Source organism: Aureobasidium subglaciale, assembly GCF_000721755.1.
Source record: "Aureobasidium subglaciale EXF-2481 unplaced genomic scaffold scaffold_21, whole genome shotgun sequence".
Classification (NCBI taxonomy): domain Eukaryota; kingdom Fungi; phylum Ascomycota; class Dothideomycetes; order Dothideales; family Saccotheciaceae; genus Aureobasidium; species Aureobasidium subglaciale.
Genome location: NW_013566974.1, coordinates 245,938 through 266,696, shown reverse-complemented (window position 1 = coordinate 266,696; position 20,759 = coordinate 245,938). Strand labels below are relative to the sequence as shown.

Sequence of the window (20,759 nt, the reverse complement as noted above, 5' to 3'; positions counted from 1 at the left end):
GTTCCTTTTTCCGACTCGCGCCCAGCGAATCAATGATGGCTGCTCGTCGTATGGATGTTCCCGGCCTTGACTAATCCCTGCAAACAAGGCGACACGAGAAACGAAGGTGAGAAGTGGATGAGGAGTGATTTGCATCAGCGTCAAATGGCCTGCGTCGGATGGCTGTCTTACAAGAGACAAAGGGCCAGCTTCAAAGGGGGCTGTGCAGCTTGTTTTCACGCAATAATCCCAATCATCCCACAGAGGCTGCTCTTCAGGGGTCTTGTCCACTCTTCCCGTTTGGCGATCAGTGCGCCACCAGACTGCTGTTTATTACGCGGCAGCGAGAAAGCTGGGGAAACCATGTGAAACGCCCTCGAGCCCTGTGGATGAAGCCTGAAGGTGCTTTTCGTCCATCGCAATTCTGCATTCCTCTCTCTCGAGTCTGTGTACGGCCTCTGTACACACAGAGATTCAGTTCACCCCTCGAGAGTTTCTCTCACATGCCGACATCCGCAGTAGGCCGGCGTCGTGAAGCCACCGCATCATCTTCAGAGACTTGCTTGTCAAACAAAACCCCGTGCACAACTCGAAATAGACAACGGGCTTGCAGTCCCGCAAACGGCCATTGTACAGCGACAGCACTGCTTAAAGTCTCTAGCACTCTCTCCTTCTTTGCTTGCGGCTTGCTCTTCTCCCTGCAATCGATCCAAACCGTTGCCTTCACCTGCCTGGCATGAAAACATCATTTCCGACCGTCATACTCTGGAAACATTTGTGAAAGGGATCAACAGCGGAGTTGTCGCGTCGTATCTCGATCTGGGCCGCCAAGATCCATAATACGGATTTTGATCCTCTTGGCCGGCCTCAGCGTATTTGCATACGGACGACAGCCCAGAACTGCGCCGACCTTGGTATGAGTATTGGAATGAGTACAAAGGCCTTGGAGATGATTGGCACTCTTCTGATCATGTTCGTCTGAAGTAAGCGGTACAGCGACGTTGCTTGCATACTGAACAGCAGCTTCTGGTTGTGCAAGACGAGGCGTGCCAATCCCAGGCCTCGACGGCGTCGAGCTGCCTCATCTCGTCAACACGCGGCCTCGTGTCCGACTATATACAATAGTTGAAATCTGGCAAGCCTATGCAAGTGGTAGGTAAGCGTATTGGTGTTGTACAAGGCGACATTCGGTAAGTTTGTTGTCGCGGCCTGATGTAATCTTCCAAGCAACGGGCAGTTGGCCGTTGAACCACAGTCACAAAATTGCAAACAGCTTCCAGGAGAAAGGGCATTGGCTCAGTATACGACGTCTAGACGAGATCAACACCCTGCAGCATTGTTGGAAAGGAGAAGTGGATAGATTTCACAAACGAGAAGCGCATGGTCGAAGGAGTAAAAATGATTCCATGCTTCCTTCGTGTTCGGAGATTGACAGAGCGGCAGTCGGCTTGGAGTGGAGAGAGGAGAGGGGTCAGCTTCTTGATACGCTGGTATACGACCCGCGGACTGCGAGATGAAACACTCGAACGATACAATACTCATCATGACATTCAGCCAATCTACCTGCCACTGATTAGCATGGTCAAAGGGCTGGTGAGAGTTACGAAGGGTCTGGAGAAAGTGATGAGGGAAACAGCAAATCTAATCAGATGACAATCTGGCCTTGGCACTCCGCTCGCGATAACCTTAATTTTTTTGCTCGCAGATCTGCCAGGCCAAAGTTTGCTGAAGTCGACGACTTTTTGCCCGTGATAAGACTTGATTGTATCAACTTTTCAACACATCAACATGTCGAACCCAGATCTCGCGTCCAAGAAGAGAAAGAGAAAGCACGGCGCTGCCAAACCTGCCGATGCGCCTGTTCCTGTCGTCGCCGCCGCCGCCGTCTCGGATGCTGAAGTAAAGCCGCGCAAGAAGAGCAAGAGTGCTGAAGCGAAAGCAAAGGATGCGGAGAAAGAGGAGGAACTGAACGAAGAGTTGCGCGTAGAGTCGGCACTGCAAGAGGAGGTCAGCGAGGACGAGGCAGAGGCTGAGGCAGAGGCAGAGGCAGACGAGACCATGGCCGACGTAGAAGAAGACAAGCAGGACATTGGCGAGCCCTCAGATCTGCCCTCGGCGCTTGGAGTCTCTCTCCCTGGACAGGATGCTCTGCCCGAGAAGTTTGCCGACATCAACCTTTCCGACAAGACGCTCAAGGCGCTGGCCGACATGAAGTTTGAGAACATGACCGAGATCCAGGCCAGAGGTATCCCGCCTCTTCTTGCTGGCAAGGATGTTCTGGGAGCTGCAAAGACTGGTTCGGGCAAGACTCTGGCTTTCTTGATTCCCGCCATCGAGATGCTGCACTCGCTCAAGTTTAAGCCTAGAAACGGTAAGCATGCGCCTTGTAAGGAATGGCATGAGAAAGGTGTACTGATTTGATGATATAGGAACTGGTGTCATTGTCGTCTCTCCCACGCGTGAACTCGCTCTTCAAATCTTCGGTGTCGCCCGTGAACTCATGGCTCACCACTCTCAAACATTCGGTATCGTCATTGGAGGCGCCAACCGCCGCGCCGAGGCCGAGAAGCTGGTCAAGGGTGTCAATCTGCTCATCGCTACACCTGGACGCCTGCTCGATCACCTGCAAAACACCCAGGGCTTTGTCTACAAGAACATCAAGGCGCTGATCATCGACGAGGCCGATCGCATTCTCGAAGTCGGTTTCGAAGATGAAATGCGCCAGATCATCAAGATCCTGCCCAAGGACGAGAGACAGACCATGCTCTTCTCGGCCACGCAAACCACAAAGGTCGAGGATCTCGCCAGAATCTCGCTGCGACCCGGTCCTCTCTACATCAACGTCGACTACCGAAAAGAGCACAGTACCGTCGAGAACCTGGAACAGGGCTTCATCGTCTGCCAACCCGACATGCGTTTCCGTCTGCTGTTCACTTTCCTCAAGAAGCACCCCAAGAAGAAGATCATCGTCTTCTTCTCGTCGTGCAACTGTGTCAAGTACTACGCCGAGCTCCTCAACTACATCGATCTGCCCGTCCTGGACCTCCACGGCAAGCAAAAGCAACAGAAGCGCACGAACACCTTTTTCGAATTCTGCAACGCCAAACAGGGCACTCTGATCTGTACCGATGTCGCAGCCCGTGGTCTGGACATCCCCGCCGTCGACTGGATCGTGCAATTCGACCCCCCAGATGACCCAAGAGACTACATTCACCGTGTCGGTCGTACTGCCAGAGGTGCCAACACAAAGGGCAAGAGTTTGATGTTCTTGCAACCAAACGAAGTCGGTTTCTTGAAGCACCTCGAGGAGGCTCGTGTGCCCCTGACTGAATTTGAGATGCCCGAGAAGAAGGTCTTGAACATTCAGAGTCAGCTGGAGATGCTGATTGGCAAGAATTACTACTTGAACAAGGTAAGATTTGTTGGTCTGATTACAATATTGAACACAATGCTAACGAGTACCTCACAGTCGGCCAAGGATGGATACCGCTCATATCTCCAAGCCTACGCCTCCCACTCCCTCCGCTCAGTCTTCAACGTCAACGAACTCGACCTGGTCAAGGTGGCCAAGAGCTTCGGCTTCAACACACCGCCACGCGTAGACATGCAACTCGGCTCCAGCATGAAGATGGGAGACAAGAAACCAGCTGGTCGTCGCCCATACGGCAGTCAACCCAGGCAAGGTGGAAACTACAAGCGCCAACGTCAGGATTAAATGCATGGTTGCATTTCTTGAGAGAGAAGGACGTTCTGGGGGTATTGCAGCATTTTGTTCCTACATATGGATTCTTATGGTAGCGGGCGTTTGAAAAGTGTGATTTGTACAAGTCAATTCCATCTTGTTCATTCTTGTGGCAGAACTAGACTCGACGTGCGTAAGGTTTGCTTGGTGGTTGTGAAGCCCTGGGTGGAAAATGAGTCGACCGTGGAGAGCGACATGTTATATGTACATCGGGTTGTGTGTCGATTTAGCTCTATAAATATATCAGATGCTCATCTATCGGTGTGTTCTCTCATATAATTAGCAGGGGCATTGTTTAATATGTTCTAGCTCTAGTAAACCCATGACAGGGTGGGGGACTTGACGAGGTCTGCGGAGATGACGGCGTCGCGGGTTGAAAGGGACGCGAGAGTTTCATCATTTCCAGCCAGCATCCAATAATTCGAGCAGGCGCGGTCCCAATAGCTTAAGGAAAGTCTGGCAAGTTTGGCTATCCTTTCGCTCCTTCCTTTTAATCCAGCGACAGCGACTTTCCCTTCCAGATTCCCGTCTTCCATCGCTCCATCTCCAGCGTGCATCCCGCATCAGGCTGTTTCAGTCGCTGGCCAGCCTCTCCTTTCCAGAAACCAACTTTCCCACCATCCCCGGACCGCCGATCCGCATGCCCGTGACGACACAATCCCTACAGCCTACAAGATTCAGTATCGTAATATGAAGTGAGAAGAAATATCGAACATCCCTCATACCCAGCCAACAAGATGGAAATGGTGGCAGAAGAGGAGGCGCCGAGGTCGTTGTCTCCACTGGCACGACCTCGTTTCGCCGAAGCTGGCAGCCAGCCCTCGTCCCCTCTACGCACTACTTTTACTCCCGACACTCCTACACCGGCGCATACCACCCTCTCGAATGAGCTGCTCCGACCGCCGACTGCCGTGTCTGTCCACTTTGGCCCCCCGACTCCTGCCGACTTCAACCTCCCATCCGTCAAGAGCTTTATCAATGGCTCGGCTCCTCGTTCCGTCTCAGCTACGAGCCCTCGTCCGCGACCTTTCGTCTTGCGCCATGACTCGGATCCAACCATGCGTACCATGTCGCGCAACAGGGACGCCAGTGGAGGCAGTGGCACACAGACGCCGCCAGAGAGAAGACTAGGAGAAGACCAGCTGGATGCCGGAGATGAACACGGCCGTCAGGGCTCCTTCTTCTCCCGTCTGAAGGCCATGGCGACGCCAACACACTCGCGCCATCCCAGCGAGTTCACAAATGCCTCTGCTCTCATGACGCCAACAGAGGAGCTGGAAGAGCCGCACTTTCCCATCTACTCTCAGTCGCATCACGACGGCAGTGAGGCCGAAGGCGATATTGAGAGCTCAATGGACGAGGCTGTAGAGGGCCAAGAAACACGGCCGAGGCGCAAGTCTAGGAGAAAGATGGAGAAGACCGTCTCTGCTGGCCCCACGACTCCACGTACACCACGTTTCCCGTCCTTCTTGCGGGATCATGCAGATCACACTCCACGCTTGCCTCGTAGGGCTACCATGACAGACATTCCAGAAAACTCGAGAGCAGGCGTTAGCGAAGACGAGGGGCGTGACCGCCTTGCAAAAAGCGCGTGGAGGCGTGGTCTGGAAGGAGCAAGAGGCCTGAGCTATGTCCATCGCAGCAACAGGTCGAACAACGAAGCTGCAGAACAGTCGGACTCAAATCGTCCCACTACTGCGAGAAGATTCACTGGTTTCGGTGCTCTCGATGGCTCAGCTTCACCGTGGCGAGGCCGCGGAGAGCGTCAACAGAGTACTAGTGCTCAAAAGTGGAAGCAAGTCAAGGCTGGTCTAAAGTTGCTAGGTCAACGCAAGAAAGACGAGCGAGTCAAGGTTGATCACCAAAAGTCTACAGAGCTAATGGCCGAGCTGCTGGCCGGCTCACCTGCTGCCATCTTCCTGGCTAGTATGTATCAACGTGACGAACACGGACGCCGCAAGATTCCAGTCTTGCTTGAGCAACTCAAGATCACCATTCCATCCAGTCAAAATCGCGAAACCAAATCTGGCGATCGCCACATGGTATTCACCATCAATTTGGAATATGGTAGCGGTCCTTCCCGTATGTCCTGGACTATCCATCGTTCTCTCCGCGACTTCAGCAATTTGCATCTCAAGTACAAGTTCCAGAGTCAATCAGAGCGCTACTCAATACTCAAGACTGAAGACCGTACCAAAGCAAAGATTCCTCGCTTCCCCAGAAGTGCTTTTCCTTATCTTCGCGGTGTGAGAGGTCTGGCCGATGAAGAGGAAGATGAAGATGACAATGCTATTGCAGAAGTCAGTGGTCAAGAAGGCGAAGCAAGCGGCCCCGAGCGACCCGGGATGAAGAAGCGACGTAGAACGTCCTTTGCCTTGTCTAGGCGCAAGTCAAGTATAGGCCACGCATCTGGTCCCGATGGTGTAACGGGCGAGGTCGCTCGAGCTGGTAGTATCGCTGGAGCACCTGGAGGCGCCAAGGCTAAGGATGTCTACAACGAACGTCAGCGAAGAAAACTCGAGAATTACTTGCAGCAGATGATAAGATGGCTGGTCTTCCGTCCTGACAGTACGAGACTGTGCAAGTTCCTCGAACTTTCTGCTCTGTCTTTACGCCTGTCAGTCGAAGGTGGCTATCACGGAAAGGAGGGATTAATGTCCATCATTTCCAAGCCTAACATTGACCTCCGCAGACGACCTGTCACTGGTTCCGTCTCGGCCTTCAAGCGCAATGCAGAGCCCAAGTGGTTCATGATTCGTCACAGCTACATTGTCGCCTTGGATAGTCCCGAGTCGCTTGAGCCGCGTGAAGTCTTCCTTGTTGATTCAGACTTCACCACCGACAAAGTCAGCAAGAAGCGCCTGAGAGATCAAACAGCTGAAGAGCTCGCCAAGACTGCTGGTAATGCTGCCCAGCCAAAGCATCATATTCTCCGATTGTACAATGCGGAGAGGAAGCTAAAAATGTTGGCAAAGAACGAGCGTCAACTGGTACAATTCCAGGAATCGATCGACTTCATGGTGCGAAACACGATCTGGTCGCTGAAACATCGGTTCGACAGTTTTGCGCCAGTTCGCAAGAACGTGTTTGCTCGCTGGTTGGTCGATGGTAGAGATCACATGTGGCAAGTCTCGAGAGCCATTGACAATGCCCGAAGCTTTGTGTATATTCACGATTGGTGGTTGAGTCCAGAACTGTATCTTCGCAGACCTGCCGCCATCAGTCAGAAGTGGCGTCTTGATCGTCTGCTTTTGCGAAAGGCACAGGAAGGTGTCAAAATCTTTGTCATTGTCTACCGCAACATCGAATCCGCCATCCCCATCGACTCCGAATATACCAAGACCTCACTCCTCGATCTCCACCCCAACATTTGTGTACAGCGGTCGCCCAACCAGTTCAGGCAGAATCAGTTCTTCTGGGCTCATCATGAGAAGCTCGTCGTGATTGATAACGCAATGGCATTTGTTGGCGGTGTCGACTTGTGCTTCGGTAGATGGGATGACCCTCATCACTCTCTAACTGATGACAAACTCACTGGATTCGAGATGGACATGGAAGAAGCGAGGACTGCCGACAACTGTCAAGTCTGGCCTGGCAAGGATTACTCCAACCCCAGAGTTCAGGACTTCTATGGTCTAGATCGCCCTTACGAGGAGATGTACGACCGCACAAAGGTGCCTCGTATGCCTTGGCACGACATTGCCATGACCATTGTTGGTCAGCCTGCCAGAGATGTCGCACGTCACTTTGTGCAGAGATGGAACTATGTTCTCAGACAGCGTGTGCCTTCTCGCCCTACACCAATCCTCTTACCTCCACCCGAGTTTGATCAGAGTGAGCTCGAAAGACTTGGTATGACTGGTACCTGCCAAGTTCAAATTCTTCGTTCTTGCACTGCCTGGTCTATTGGCACGCCTAACAAGACCGAATGCAGTATCATGAATGCTTATGTCTACCTCATCGAGAACTCTCAGCACTTTGTCTATATCGAGAACCAGTTCTTCATCACTAGCTGTGTCGTTGAAGGGACCCCAATCCTCAACAAGATTGGTGATGCTCTCGTCAAGAGAATCGAACTTGCTCATGAGAGAGGCGACAAGTGGAGAGCATGCTTGGTCATCCCGCTCATGCCGGGTTTCCAGAATCAAGTCGATTCTCAAGATGGAACTAGTGTTCGTTTGATCATGCAGTGCCAGTACCGCAGTATCTGCAGAGGCGAGTCCTCTATCTTTGGTAGACTCCGCGCTCAGGGCATTGATCCTACTCAGTACATTGAGTTCTACGCTCTCAGACAGTGGGGCAAGATTGGTCCTCGCAAGTGCTTGACCACGGAGCAACTGTATATTCACGCCAAGTGTATGGTTGTTGATGACCGCAGTGTCATTATTGGTTCTGCCAATATCAACGAGCGGTCCATGTTGGGTTCAAGAGATTCCGAAGTGGCTGCCATTGTCACTGATCAGGAGATGATCCCTTCATTTATGGGAGGCAAGCCTTACGATGTCGGCACTTTCCCTCACTCTCTTCGTATGCGTCTCATGCGTGAGCATCTTGGCATTGACGTTGATGAGATCTACCGTCGCGAATGTGAAGCTGAGAAGGCCATGCAAGACGAGGAGATGGAGCGCATCTATAGAGACGACTACGATACGCCACCTGAGACTCCCAGAGCTCATGGAGGCCTGACCGAGGAGAATCTATCCCAAAACAGTGAACCTGATGGCAAGGCCAACGTTCTGCATAACTTCCTGAGCGAGACCAACAGTGGCAGCAGTCATCAGCTTGATGGCACCAACAGTAGAAGGAAGTCAACTGACAAAGGTCATGACGCTGATGTTACGGGCTATGGTGTCGACAACATGAAGGGACTTGAGGGTATCGCCGACACGAATGCGAGAGACACATATATCACCAGCCACGGCAGGGAAGTTCTTCGCAACCACAATTTACTCGACGGCGGTCCACATCCTAGATCGTCATCTGTGAGAAGGGATATTATTCACCACCTCCACGAGCTTCCTCAAAATGCTATCGAGGCGGGCCGCCTACTTCCTCCGATCATGCCGCCTCGTATGAATACTCGCGAACTTGGCTTGACACTCTTGTCTCAGCTTCCGGCTCTACCCGTGCTTGACGATTCAGACATAGGTGGTCCGTCATTGCTCAAGGATGTCAGTTCTGAGAACGCTCATATCATCAACCCTCTATTGAACTCTATGCCCCGACCGGTAGTTGATGAAGACTGCATGCGTGACCCTCTGGAGAACGACTTTTACAAGAAGATCTGGCATCAAGTTGCGGAGAACAACACTCGCATCTACCGACAAGTCTTCCGCTGTATGCCAGACTCTGATGTTCAATCATGGCAGTCGTACAATCAGTTCAATGCATATAACGAAAAGTTCATGCTCTCGCAGGGTATGGGCACCAGCTCACCACTTTCGAAATCTGCAGGTGACGCACCAGATACCAGTGGTCCTCCAGGCTCTGGCGGTACTGATACACTGTCTTCTGCTGCCGCCCTCTCAGAGCGTGCAAGTAAACATGCCAGTAATAGGTTTAGTGGTTTGAGCAAGCTATTCGGCAATCGTCCCAGCACCTCACAATCCAACATTACTGCCGCCAATGGCGAGTTGTCCGAGAAGCAAGCTTTGGAAGGCGATGCTGCACCGACACCAGATGATGTGACCAACGAAGAAACCGTTGACGAAAAAGTGGCAGCTGCCCAGCGTAACGATACCGCAAACACTGAAGCCACCCTCGCACCACCACCCCTCGACGGTGTTCCCACCAACATTTCCTCCAACACCGCTCCTCGCGCCCGAGCCCGCACCATCCAATTCCCCGAAATGACGGAAAAAGAAAAGAACTTCGAACCCGGAGCTCTACCACACGCCGCCACCATCGGAGCTAACATTTCCCACAGCACATCGACCAAAAAACGACGCAACAGAGCAAACACCAAAGGCAGTGCCAAACTCAACGCCGAACAAGAAATCCTGACTAAAGAAGAAGCCGAAGGATTACTGAAACTCATTCAAGGACATTTGGTCACTTGGCCGTATGACTGGTTAGTACATGCAGAAATTGACAAGTTTGGCAAGAAGAAGGACAGACAGAAAAAGGAGGGGGGTTTGATTTTTGATGTGGATGTTGTTGCGCAGAAAAATGCTAATACTTTTGGTGGGAATAGGCTTGAGAGAGAGGAAAAGGGTGGGAATTGGCTTTACAGTATTGATCAGATTGCTCCGTTGGAAATTTAGTGAGTGATGAATTGGGAGGGAGAGTGGAGTTGGAGATGAGGATGAGATGTGCTGACATTTTCGGTAGTGATTGATCGATGCGTGGTTGTAAACAACAATGGACCTTGATTGGTCTCCGCGACTTGGACTGTGACGAAGATCCAGGCTTCGACTCTAGGCTTCTGACTTCGACTTCTGCGGATACAGTTTTCGACTCTCGACTCTCGACTCTTAGCTCGGACGTTGGGTCCTCGACTTGTATGCGTACACCTTGACTCTTTATCACTCTGGGACTTTTCTGGCATACACACTCTTAACCATTCTTCTTTTCCTCTTCCTATCATACTGGGGGGAAAGAGAGTGCAATCTCTTTTTCCTTGCTTGAGCTTCTTTCCACAGCGGCATACAGGGTTTGGCGTTTCTTTTTTCTTTCTCTCTTTCTGCATTTTTTGCGTGATGGGAGATGGAGTGGAAAAAGGCATAGGAAGGTAGAAGTGATGTGTATAGTTTCTATTCGGGAGTTTGAATTATTATACACTTCTATTTTTTCCCTCTTTGAAGAGATTTTTTCTTGTGTGTGGTGTGATGGTTTGGAGGCTTTGGAGGCTTGGTCTTGATACGAAACGATCCGAGCAGAAGCCATCACGATTAGGATCTAGGTAGTAGTCACTTTGTGAGGACGAAAAAAAAAACACGAACAAGACCAGCAGAATACATGATAAGAAAAGCCAAAAAGAAACAGAAAAAAGAAGCTCTCCCATTCCGCCCTCACCAAACCTTCTGCCAGTTCGCTCACGGGCGTATTCATCAATGAAAGTGGAATGATTGGCTAACGACGGTCTTTTTGTCTGGGATTTTGAACTGAGAGACCTTTTTGATCACCGTGGAAGGGTTTGGACTTGCCGATGCGCCGCCATGGGACCGCTATGAAGATCTGGCTTGATTATGGGGGGAGGAATTGTGAGAGTGTTTTGGGTTTGATTGAGGATTTTGGCATTCCTTTTGGTTTGCTGGCCTTTTCTTCCGATTGCCTTTGCTCAAGGGCTGGCTACCAGGATCGTTCCCTCGGGATTTTTATTTTCGGCAACCTCATGGTTTGCGGGCGTGGATTTTCGACGAAACCCCCAATTGTTACCAGCAGGGAAACTCTCGCGAAATCCCCACCAAACTGCCATTCATTATGCGTCGATAAATGAAGACTGGTCTGCGATATCTGTTGTCGTGGCAAGGGGGACAATTGGGGGGGTATAACCCGGCACCATCTCTTTCATCATCGGCGAGCTTTTTCGATGATTTGTTGCAAGATCATTTCGAATCGAGTCCATCACATGGTCAGGGAATATTGTTCCTGTCCCTACTCCAGCTAAAGCTATCTTTTCAAATCATGGCTGTAGAAAGGGCGTAGTTAATTCCAGCGGATGTACGCTGGTGGAGGAGAGCCGTTGTTTTCATGCTTGTCGGGGGAACAATGCGTGATCTTTGGATTTTACTATGCACTTTTTACAGCCTTGCATCACATCCTACTTTGTCAGAAGACAGAGAGAGAGAGAGAGAGAGTCAGTCTTGGGCGGCATGACTTAATATATGCTCTCCGACGAGAGTGCAGTGCTACTGTAACGTACTGTTCAAAAGCAGATTCATTTTCCTTGAGCTAAACAACGTTCTTTTGAGAGCTCGTCTAACACGTCTCTCCAATTGTCGACTTTTTCCAAGGAGGAAAAAGATTGTGCATACCGATGGCTGAGTTACGACAAGATCATATGGAGGAAGGACAGTCTCTGAACACTTTTTTTTCTTTTTTTGGAGTTTATAGAATAAGCAAGGTAAAAAACAGCCGTGACGCCATTTCCCCTTAAGCGAACGTGACGTCCACCTGGGAGTAAACAAAGAAAGACAAAGGATTGTGTAATGAATTAGCAACGATCAAAGGCGATGATGGATCAGGGTGTTGATGGCGTCCGTGATCTCTGCCCGGCTGTTGCCCACCACTTCCTTTCCACCAGCCCAAACATATTCGATATCGTAGCAGAGCTGAACAAATTTGCACTTCTCCAGGGCAAGGACACGACTTGTCAATTGAGCCTCCAATTGTATGCTTCCTTTAGAGCATCTCCAGCACACATGATCTCTGCTCGAGAGAACACCTGGCTAGCATTACTGGGATACGCTGAAATAAGTTGGAGGTCGGGAGATCTGAGGATAGTGACAGCGATGGTTATCGCGTACCCTCTTCAATCTTGTCTGTCACCATCCTTAGGGATCGCTCTAGAAGGGCACCCTCTTATCACACTCTTTAGTATGCTTCTTTTCCTGCGCAATAAATTAGGAGATGTCACGGATGGTTTGATATTGTTGAGAGGGCAACTTCTGGCACTTATAGTAGTTAGTCGGTCTTTGTCGTGCGGACATTCGCACGTCATATCATACTGGAGTACCGAATCAAACAGTAGAGGTTAAGATCAAAGCTTGAGTAGGGCATGGAAGAGACTACCAGATCTATTATACACTTCCTTATGCTCCCTTATATCGCTTTGATTCTGGAGGTGAATCTTCCTCATCTTGTGCAAGGCCTTGGTGGTCTATCGAGCTTCATCTCTGTGGTGTTACGTCCTTTGGCCCAATCTTGAACAAGTCTTGTCTACTGTCTTGGATCGATGGTCGATGTATGATTCATCTGGACGAAGCGAGAAGGTAACTTCGAACTTCTTCCTTGATCGTCTCACTGCTTCCCTGTAGCCAAATATCCTCTGGTCTGCGTGTGAAGTTGATAAGATGGCAAGTCTCCAACTCTTCGGGTTGCATGAAAAGCTCTTCCAGCATGATTGACCAGGAAGCCGACGGTTCACCTCGGCGAAAGTATCGGGAAAACCTGTTTATAGGGCCGGCCAATGTGTTGTCGAGCACGACTTTCTTGAGGCACTTCTGGCCGTTGAGACTTGCCACTTGTTCCATAGTCAACGAGCAGCCATAGAGAGCCAGCTCATCCAGACGCAGTTCGAGGAGGAGTGGGCGCAGGAGAACGCAATTATCTCCACTCTGGTTGCTGGCACATAGAGTCTTGCGAGAGTGATCGATGATGACACAACTCTGTCGAGTGGACATTCCATAGTTACTGAACTCAATCGTGATATTGTAGGAGTTTTGAAAGTTATCGATGTGCGCGTGAGCGAGAAATCGCATCAGATGTGCTTGTATCGAGGGTCGATGAGAATACCAGGTAGATGCTGCAAGCGGCAACTTGACAACGACACCATCGATGTTCATTCCGGTCTTGAGAGTGTAACGAAAAAGTCTGTCTTTGAGAGAGTCTGGAACATTGTTGGTATCGATGTTGATAGGGGTACAGCAACCGTAAGGGTATATCAGAATCTCAAATCCAATGAAAAGACCCACTCGGACGGTTGCGATGTTTTTGAGTGCCTGCCCAAGCTTGGCGTAGCATCTCTCGGTAGTGGGGAGGTGTCTGGGTCCGCGACGTCCGCAAGAGAAGTGGTTTTGGATGATGCTGGCAATGATGGGAGTGCCTACGTAAGGAGCCAAGCTGGCTTGTGAAGTCACATCGACGAGTCTTTGTAGATGGACTTCATCGAACGGGCAGGTGTACTCCTTGAAGTATTCGCCCAATCTGTCGGATGCGCATTCGCGGCTTTGCTTGTTGATAAGGCGAAAGAGCTTCATCTCGCCATTTAATAGGTAGCTCAAGATCTCTAGGAGTAGCTGGTTGGGGAGGTCGGAGAACTTTGAGCCTGCTTGGACCTGTGTGGGCGGTTCTTGAGAGGGGGTTGGTGCGCGTTTGACACGCTTGACAGAGCGTTTTGCCATCTGCACATCGATTAGACCGTACTGAAGATACTAGATTGTGAGTACTGACCTTTGCTTGAGGAATATGTGGGTAGATTGAAGGTTGTGATGTGTTGACAAGCGGAACTGATCGAAGGTAGGTTTGTGATGAAGGCCACTGAGATTGAGATATCGTCAGGCGCAGCACGAGTTAAAACGCCAAGACTGAGTCGACAGGAAACCCGATCAACATACTCTTTCACTTACACACAGGAGACTTTCGGGACAGAGAGAAGAAAGCTACTCTTGTTTGTAATCCTACCATGGGGCCCATTTACCGTCGAACCTGCAGCTGTCTAGAAGCGCAACCTTCCCTGAGTTCTGGCTGCCACCGAGAGGAAGATGTGCTCACAGCTCAAGCCTCACCCAAGGCTTGACTAAAGCTACCATCTGATTTAGTCTGAGCTGTTCATTTTCTATTCTACTTCTGAGACTCTCGATGGCATTGGAAGTGATGATCATGGCTGCTCCACATTAGAAGCACGTCACCGTTGCTCCCTGATCTCTCCAGATACGCAAAGGCTCCAGACATGAAACCCCCCTCAGAAACAGAGTCTCTTCGTGACGGTAGCTGAATGGTGCATATACGATGCCCGCCGTCGCATTGTGTTACAGCAAGACGAGACTCATCTTGCTCATCGAGGGATGGGATGATCAAGCGTTCCCTCTCCGAATCTGCAGATAGTATAGCTATCATTATCGTAGAGAGAAGCTTGAGGGTCAGCAAAGGACGGTCTATTGGAGGGAAGCCTTCTTGCGTAATCTGCCGAGGAAGCATCCACACAGGTATTGACTCTTGGCTCTCATGACACCATTCTAGACCCATCCTTCCTATCAAGTGTAATGACAATAGAGATAGTAGTTCCAAACCATGGGCGGGCATGACGACAACTCGACAACGACAAATCTTAAAGACGACTGCTGACGGCCACGACGACTGTTCCTCTCCCTGACGGCATGCATCGATGTTGTGCACCGTGGTACAAATCTTGGATTGCACATAACACATGACTGCAGTCGATCTCATGCATCTCAATGTGTCATTTAGTGTCAAAAACAGCCATGACCCCAGTTACGTGGCCGTACTGCGAGTCGCCGCGATTGGGTCCCCAGTAGGGATGTCCAAGAACACTGTTAATCAATGCTTGGAAGATAGAACCGACGCAATTGCTTGCGCAGTTTGAAGTGGCTGCAAAGGGCTGACGGCCTTACGCGTCACCTCACCTTGTGCCATGCTGAACAGTATATGATGAAGCGTGAACGAGAGCCTCTTACGCCTCTCGACTAACCCATAAGTTCTGTGCGAGACGATACCCATTATCTTGCTGTCAAGACAGAATTGAGTGCACCGTTTCCCGGAACCCCGCTTACTTCATTCTGGTCGCACAAAGACTTTCGACGTCATGCCTTATCACCTCGAGGGCAAGATCAACGAGGTCTACCGAAATTCTGCGCTCACTGTAGAATGTGTAGAGAATGGTCCCTCTGAGCTGGCAGCAATCTCTCACGATCTTCGACATCTGTTCGAGACTCTCAAATTGCTGGCGGACGCGACAAACCCATCAGTTGCTCTATTCGACATGGCCACACGAGAACAAGCATCAGAACTCTGGAGTGCCCTCGAAGCATGCGACCGTGATCTATCAAACATACGAAGTATCTGGGTCTCTTACGCAGAGCTTGATTGGATGGCCCAATCGCAATTTGTGGCAGAAGCATGCCTATCCACACGCGGCACCCGTTACTTGCAATCGAAGATTTTAACCTTCTCCTCAAAACTCAAAGGTTTACTAGTCGACTTCAAAACATCGTCTACAGCGCTGAATTGGCCGCCGAGTATCGATGTCCTCAGCCAGATTCAGGCGGAACTACTGGCGGAGGGCATACAAGTCGACCACCTTCAAGCCCGTCACGACGAGATCAAAGCCTACATTCGCTCGCTTGCCATTGGTGAACACTTCTACACCACGATATCGCACATAGCACCGCCATTGTCCTTGTCTGCGGTACCCGAAAGTCCAACGTGCGCTCAACCGCCTTCTCGCCAGGGGACCGATTTGGCAGACCAATTCTCTACTCTCTTCGAGCCACGAGCACTACGCCGACCGTCTTTGGCCAAGATCATCGTCTCTGAAGCTCCGATACCCCTAATTCTCACGTCTCTGCCAACGTGCGAGAAGACGCTTTCACCAGAGAAACGATCAGCCAAAACGTCACCGTCAGCGCCAGCTGGCACAGACACTGAAAATCCTCTCGCGCCATCCCTAGTGTCACGGTTTTCCACAGCTATAACGAGCATCGCTTTGTCAGTGAGCTTGCAGAATAAGTTTCGTGGTACTCGACCACCGCCTCAGCGATCATCATCTGCCGTGTTTCGAGGTCTTGCGAATGAGGAAAGAGCAACCGGCGACTAGAAAGAGGAGCGAGACAGAGCACAGCAAAGTCGTTGGAGAAGTGGGACCCCTTGAGTCCGTCAATGCAGATCTCTCACATGATGATCTTCAGATGCAGCCAGAATCGATCCATTGTGTCCTTCCAGCGGCACCGGCACATCCTCATCCTTTCTTCACAGAGCAATGACGGGCGAGGAACGCGCTCCGGTCCATAACGCAGGATAAGGCCATCTCTTTCGCTACGATACCGTAGTTCTACTGTGACTATTCTCAAGCCAAGACAAGTGTACCCAGGGGTGCGGGAATGCGGTATTTGCGTCACTGACCTGGTACCCTCATGACTGAGCGAAGCCACAGTTTCGTCGGTGCTTACTACTCATCCTTGTACTTTCACGGATATTGATGTTAGGCACTCGATATAGCGCGGTAGTTGGATGCGGGACAAGCAATGCAGTAATTTGATAATGTTTAATGTAATCGATTTCGTCCGAGACAATGAAGTACTATTGCGCTTTCTCTTTGCGAGCAGAAAGACAGCCATTCTCAGAACACTTGAGTGCCATTGCGTAGTGGACAACCGCAATGAAGCGGTAGGACCACATCATCGTACCCTGATCGTGTTCCCCTTCCGCCATACTCTTACGCTTGAGCACTTCCTCCTTTGCCAACAGCATCAGCGCGCAAGATCTCATTCAACTCTTCTCTCGGTACGCAGTTTTCGAACCTGAAGCTTGCAGCAAGCTCATCCAGCTCCTCGAAAGTCTTGCCCGTGAATAGTTCCGCGAACTCCTTCCCAAGATACTCTGACAACAAGCATTCTCTAATCACTCGCTCAAATTGACGGTCAAATGACCACACATTCGGGTACTTTGCATCGCGAATATGAGCAGGCACCATCTCTCGGAGATCGTCAATGAAGGGCTCGTATGTGTCTGCTACACCCGATTTGTCAACCACGCCCCAAAAGTCCAGCCCGAGACGCTGCTTCTTGGCAATGAAGGGGGCGACGAGACGCATATAGGGTGAGTCGCGGGAGAGATGGACCATCCCTTGGTACCCAACGTCTTTGTACAACCAGATAGACCAAGAGGTGTTCGTGTTGGCATAGATTGAGAGCTGCTCTTTTAGAACACCGAAGCGAGCCTTGTTGATCGTCTGCGCATCTTTGTCCGCGATGGGATCAGCGTAGACAGGCCCAAATTCACCATTCCAGAGAGGCACGTTATGCTTCTTTGTGAACTCGGCCTTGCGTTCGAATTGTCTCAGTAGTCTATTGTTCTGATCGTGCGTCCCTGTGTATGGTGCTTGTCCCGGGATAGGAAATCCGAGCATCGCATAATCGTGGCAAGCATATACAGAATTAGGCAAGACGCTGTCGAAGTGGCTGAAGTCCATAGCGTATGTGTTTCCATCAATGAAGAGGATATGGTCAGGATCCACAGCCCGAATGGCTTTCTCAACTCTCTCGTACCATGCGATTAGCCTGACATGCTCGGGATCGGCCGGCTCGTTTAGGGGGTTGTAGCCCGCAATCACTCGATTGCCCTTGTAGTGCTTTGCAATGGCTGTCCAGAGGTCAATCATTTGATCTTGGAAGACTCTGAAGTCCCAGAACAAGGCTTTACTCAAGCCACTGTCCGAGTGCCAGTCTTGGTTTTGACCGCCGGGCGCTGTGTGAAGGTCCAGGATGACATAAAGGTTGTGTCTCTGGCATATGTCGACGATGTTATCGAGAAGGTCGAAGCCGGACTGTTTTATGACCGATGGGTTATCATCATCGATGAAGTGGCGGTAGTTGAATGGCACCCTGATACAGTTTAGGCCCAGCGAAGCGAAATAAGCGGCGTCGGCATCGGTGAAGAAATGGTAGATGAATCTGTCGAAGAAGTACTGTGCCTTCTCCTTGCCAAGTACCTCCGCCATGGCAGTTCTATGCTCGTGCTCGCATCCACTATATCCCGTGATGAAGTTTTCCATATTTAGCTGTCCCCCGAGAGCAGAGCCCTTGAGTATGATGGGTTCATTATCGGCGTCGACAATGTTAGAGCCAGCCACTCGGAGCATAGAGTGTGAGGCGCTGGATATGCACTGATGTGCCTGAACAAACTTCTTGGAAGAGTATATCGTATTGGACTGTTCGTCCGAGGCTCGACGTTCGGGTTCTGATGCGTGGGGAGCCATTGTTGAGATTGAGAGGGATTGTAAGGAAAGGAAAGACCAGAGATAAGATTGCGTGGATGGAGATACCGTAAGGGTAGAGAGGTAGAGGGGCAGAGAACTATATATCCGATCTATGCTTGGCTCGCAAAGGAGGAGCAATAGAAGATTGCGGCTGTGCTGCTACCCCAGTCTGGAGCCGAGGGCTGCGTCTTCGCTCAAGCGACACTCCGCGATATTCCCTCGTACCCCGGATTCTGGTCTTCGCGGAATATCGCTCCAAGGGACAGTAGACCGGGAATGAATTGCCGATGAGATTATCGGCTGGGCAAAACCGTACCCAAACGCCAAAGCCACTGGTAAAACTCATGGCTCAGACTCGGCGAGACACGAAGCTTCTAAGACGTTGCCCCATTCCATGAATATTGGGTCGTCATTCTGCCAGAATCGATTCAGAGCAGCAGTCTGTCGTACGTGGTACCGCCACCCATCCGGAAGTGTCAGGCTAATGCTCGATTGACTCTGCATGTTCCTCATCGCAAGGGTCAGGACCATTGCACTTCTACTACATGTCCTGACCATACCCATGGTGCCATGGTGGCGATGATAGAAGCCAGGTTGGTTCACCACTAGTCGCTCGAGGTGCATCCTTAGACCTTTGTTAGCAAGATCCAGAGTCACAGGCGTAACTTGTAATTTTCGTTCAGAAGCATTGAGCCCAGCCATCACGAAAGGCCAGTAGATAAGCTCATAGATGTTGAGTAGATGACCGCGGAGGACGAATTTGCAAACGTCGTCACTTTCAGGGGTAGATTGGAGAGAGAGTTCAGAAGGCAAGTTTTCGAGCCATATTTCTGCCTCCCGTAGCCATCCGACCTCGAGTTCAGCGAGCGCTTCTAGAGTCTTTTGCCCAGATTTCACCTCCGTTTCTATAATCTCTTGCTGGATCCTCGAAGCCAGGCGCTTCAATGAGATCTCGGATAAATAAAAGTACCAGCTAATTCGCTGACGACTTGCCACGGGATCCTCGGAGTTCGCTGCATCTGCCGACAAGGCAGGCGGTGTCGGGAAGAAAGAGGGGTACGATAAGTTGTTTCGTATGGTGAAGTCGAAGGGCTTCATGTCTCCTCGCATCTCGCGCTCCGACTTCCATGCGGACCAGTACACAGCTTGTTCAGCTGCAATAGTCTGTGATTCATCCACATCAGCCGCAACAGTATCTGGCCACTTCACAATCTTGAAGTCTTGACAACATGCGAGGGCCTGCAGAAAGTACCGCCATGCTGAGGACGCTCGAAAAGTAGTTGCCATAAGAACACCTGAAAGGAATAGACATTGTGCAGCGATTAACCCACCGTCGACCATGAGCGGCCCAAGTCTTTTGTTTGCGGCTTGGAAATACGACATGGCAGTCATAAACTCAGGCGAGGTTCTTGAGTAACTAGAATCCACTCCGAAGGTTGATGAGACTGAACCAAGTGCACATACAAGTAGAGTCAGACAAGACTGAGGCGACTGGTCGAAGCCATGCAAGGCAAGTCGCAAGACCATACGTCTTGTCTGGGATTCATCCAGCACAGGATTCTTGACATGGACGTTATTGAAGAAGTTGTCCAACAGAGTGGTAGTCGAAGCCGCAGTGAGGTCATCCTCCCATCCAGGAGATGCCACTGGCAATTGCGGCGTATGATGCTGGTAGAGCGAGGGGCTTTGACCAAAGGTGGTCACGGATGCGAACTCTGGCCTGGCTAGCAGCTCCTCAGGCGAGCACGGCAGAAGGTCATGTTCTCTCAGTGTGAAGGTCGCTGGATCATCCCTTTCCGGAGCAGCTGGCGTGACAGTCTGATGCGAACCATGACCTGATCGTATGAGCTGTTCCAACTCGTCTAGCCTCTCCAGAATCTTGAGGCTAGCTGGATCAAAACTCGAAAGATCTACAGACGATTGAATGCATGTGGCGCCGACTTTTAGGCAGAATGAACATGCGGGTTTGAGGTTGTCGCATTTTGTCCTCCGCGCCCGACAGACTTGACAAGCAGTCACAGCTCTCTTCCGAGGATATGAGGCTGTGCCGCGTGGAGCAGGACGCTTCTGGCTCGAACGATCGATCGGGTCGTCGTCATTGGCAGATCTGGATACTTCGGTCTCCCCGATGAGTATGTTTTGTAGATTTGACATCAAAGGCACTCTGCTACAGTGAAGTTTGTCGCGGAAAGTCGCTCGAGAAAGGAGGCTTCAGGCTGTGGAGGGAGCTGAGATGACTGCCGTCAAACGCCACCAGTCTCCAGCCCCAAAGTCGCACGTGCGGGGCATCGCGGAGTGTCGCTCTTGCCCAGAATTTGACTTTTTCCCCAGAGGTTCTTCTCCGCGTGATCTGCATGAGCCTGGACTTGTATACAATCGTCC

General features: G+C 50.8%; 7 protein-coding genes across 7 annotated transcripts; 4 read left to right on the top strand and 3 right to left on the bottom strand.

Annotated features, from left to right (window-relative positions):
• Positions 1–1,767: 1,767 nt before the first annotated feature.
• On the top strand, positions 1,768–3,694 carry AUEXF2481DRAFT_68577 (uncharacterized protein; the record flags this gene model as incomplete). Its single annotated transcript, XM_013485571.1, has 3 exons — positions 1,768–2,350; positions 2,409–3,391; positions 3,449–3,694. The coding sequence occupies 3 exons, from the start codon at positions 1,768–1,770 to the stop codon at positions 3,692–3,694; spliced, it is 1,812 nt and encodes a 603-aa protein (XP_013341025.1).
• A 445-nt stretch (positions 3,695–4,139) lies between these two features.
• AUEXF2481DRAFT_42977 (uncharacterized protein) lies at positions 4,140–10,117 on the top strand (the record flags this gene model as incomplete). Its single annotated transcript, XM_013485534.1, has 1 exon — positions 4,140–10,117. A coding segment is annotated over exon 1 (5,266 nt), but the record flags the coding sequence as incomplete, so codon positions are not given.
• A 1,410-nt stretch (positions 10,118–11,527) lies between these two features.
• Positions 11,528–12,527, top strand: AUEXF2481DRAFT_422253 (uncharacterized protein). Its single transcript, XM_013485614.1, has one exon. The coding sequence runs from the start codon at positions 11,896–11,898 to the stop codon at positions 12,418–12,420; it is 525 nt and encodes a 174-aa protein (XP_013341068.1). The 5' UTR covers positions 11,528–11,895; the 3' UTR covers positions 12,421–12,527.
• On the bottom strand, positions 12,297–13,911 carry AUEXF2481DRAFT_42976 (uncharacterized protein). Its single transcript, XM_013485533.1, has 2 exons — positions 13,835–13,911; positions 12,297–13,785 (listed from the first exon to the last, which is right to left on the bottom strand). The coding sequence occupies exon 2, from the start codon at positions 13,783–13,785 to the stop codon at positions 12,634–12,636; it is 1,152 nt and encodes a 383-aa protein (XP_013340987.1). The 5' UTR covers positions 13,835–13,911; the 3' UTR covers positions 12,297–12,633.
• Positions 13,912–15,206: 1,295 nt separating this feature from the next.
• Positions 15,207–16,217, top strand: AUEXF2481DRAFT_32120 (uncharacterized protein; the record flags this gene model as incomplete). The annotated part of the gene is made up of 1 exon (XM_013485503.1): positions 15,207–16,217. The coding sequence occupies one exon, from the start codon at positions 15,207–15,209 to the stop codon at positions 16,215–16,217; it is 1,011 nt and encodes a 336-aa protein (XP_013340957.1).
• A 618-nt stretch (positions 16,218–16,835) lies between these two features.
• On the bottom strand, positions 16,836–18,260 carry AUEXF2481DRAFT_47895 (glycoside hydrolase family 5 protein; the record flags this gene model as incomplete). Its single annotated transcript, XM_013485557.1, has 1 exon — positions 16,836–18,260. One exon carries the CDS (start codon positions 18,258–18,260, stop codon positions 16,836–16,838), a length of 1,425 nt encoding a protein of 474 aa, XP_013341011.1.
• A 288-nt stretch (positions 18,261–18,548) lies between these two features.
• Positions 18,549–20,722, bottom strand: AUEXF2481DRAFT_422292 (uncharacterized protein). The gene has a single exon (XM_013485613.1). The coding sequence runs from the start codon at positions 20,529–20,531 to the stop codon at positions 18,720–18,722; it is 1,812 nt and encodes a 603-aa protein (XP_013341067.1). The 5' UTR covers positions 20,532–20,722; the 3' UTR covers positions 18,549–18,719.
• Positions 20,723–20,759: the final 37 nt, after the last annotated feature.

Bases quoted from the DNA above. Each gene is read 5' to 3' on its own strand.
- AUEXF2481DRAFT_422253 (XM_013485614.1), top strand. From the start codon at position 11,896: ATGATGGATCAGGGTGTTGATGGCGTCCGTGATCTCTGCCCGGCTGTT.
- AUEXF2481DRAFT_42976 (XM_013485533.1), bottom strand. From the start codon at position 13,785: ATGGCAAAACGCTCTGTCAAGCGTGTCAAACGCGCACCAACCCCCTCT.
- AUEXF2481DRAFT_422292 (XM_013485613.1), bottom strand. From the start codon at position 20,531: ATGTCAAATCTACAAAACATACTCATCGGGGAGACCGAAGTATCCAGA.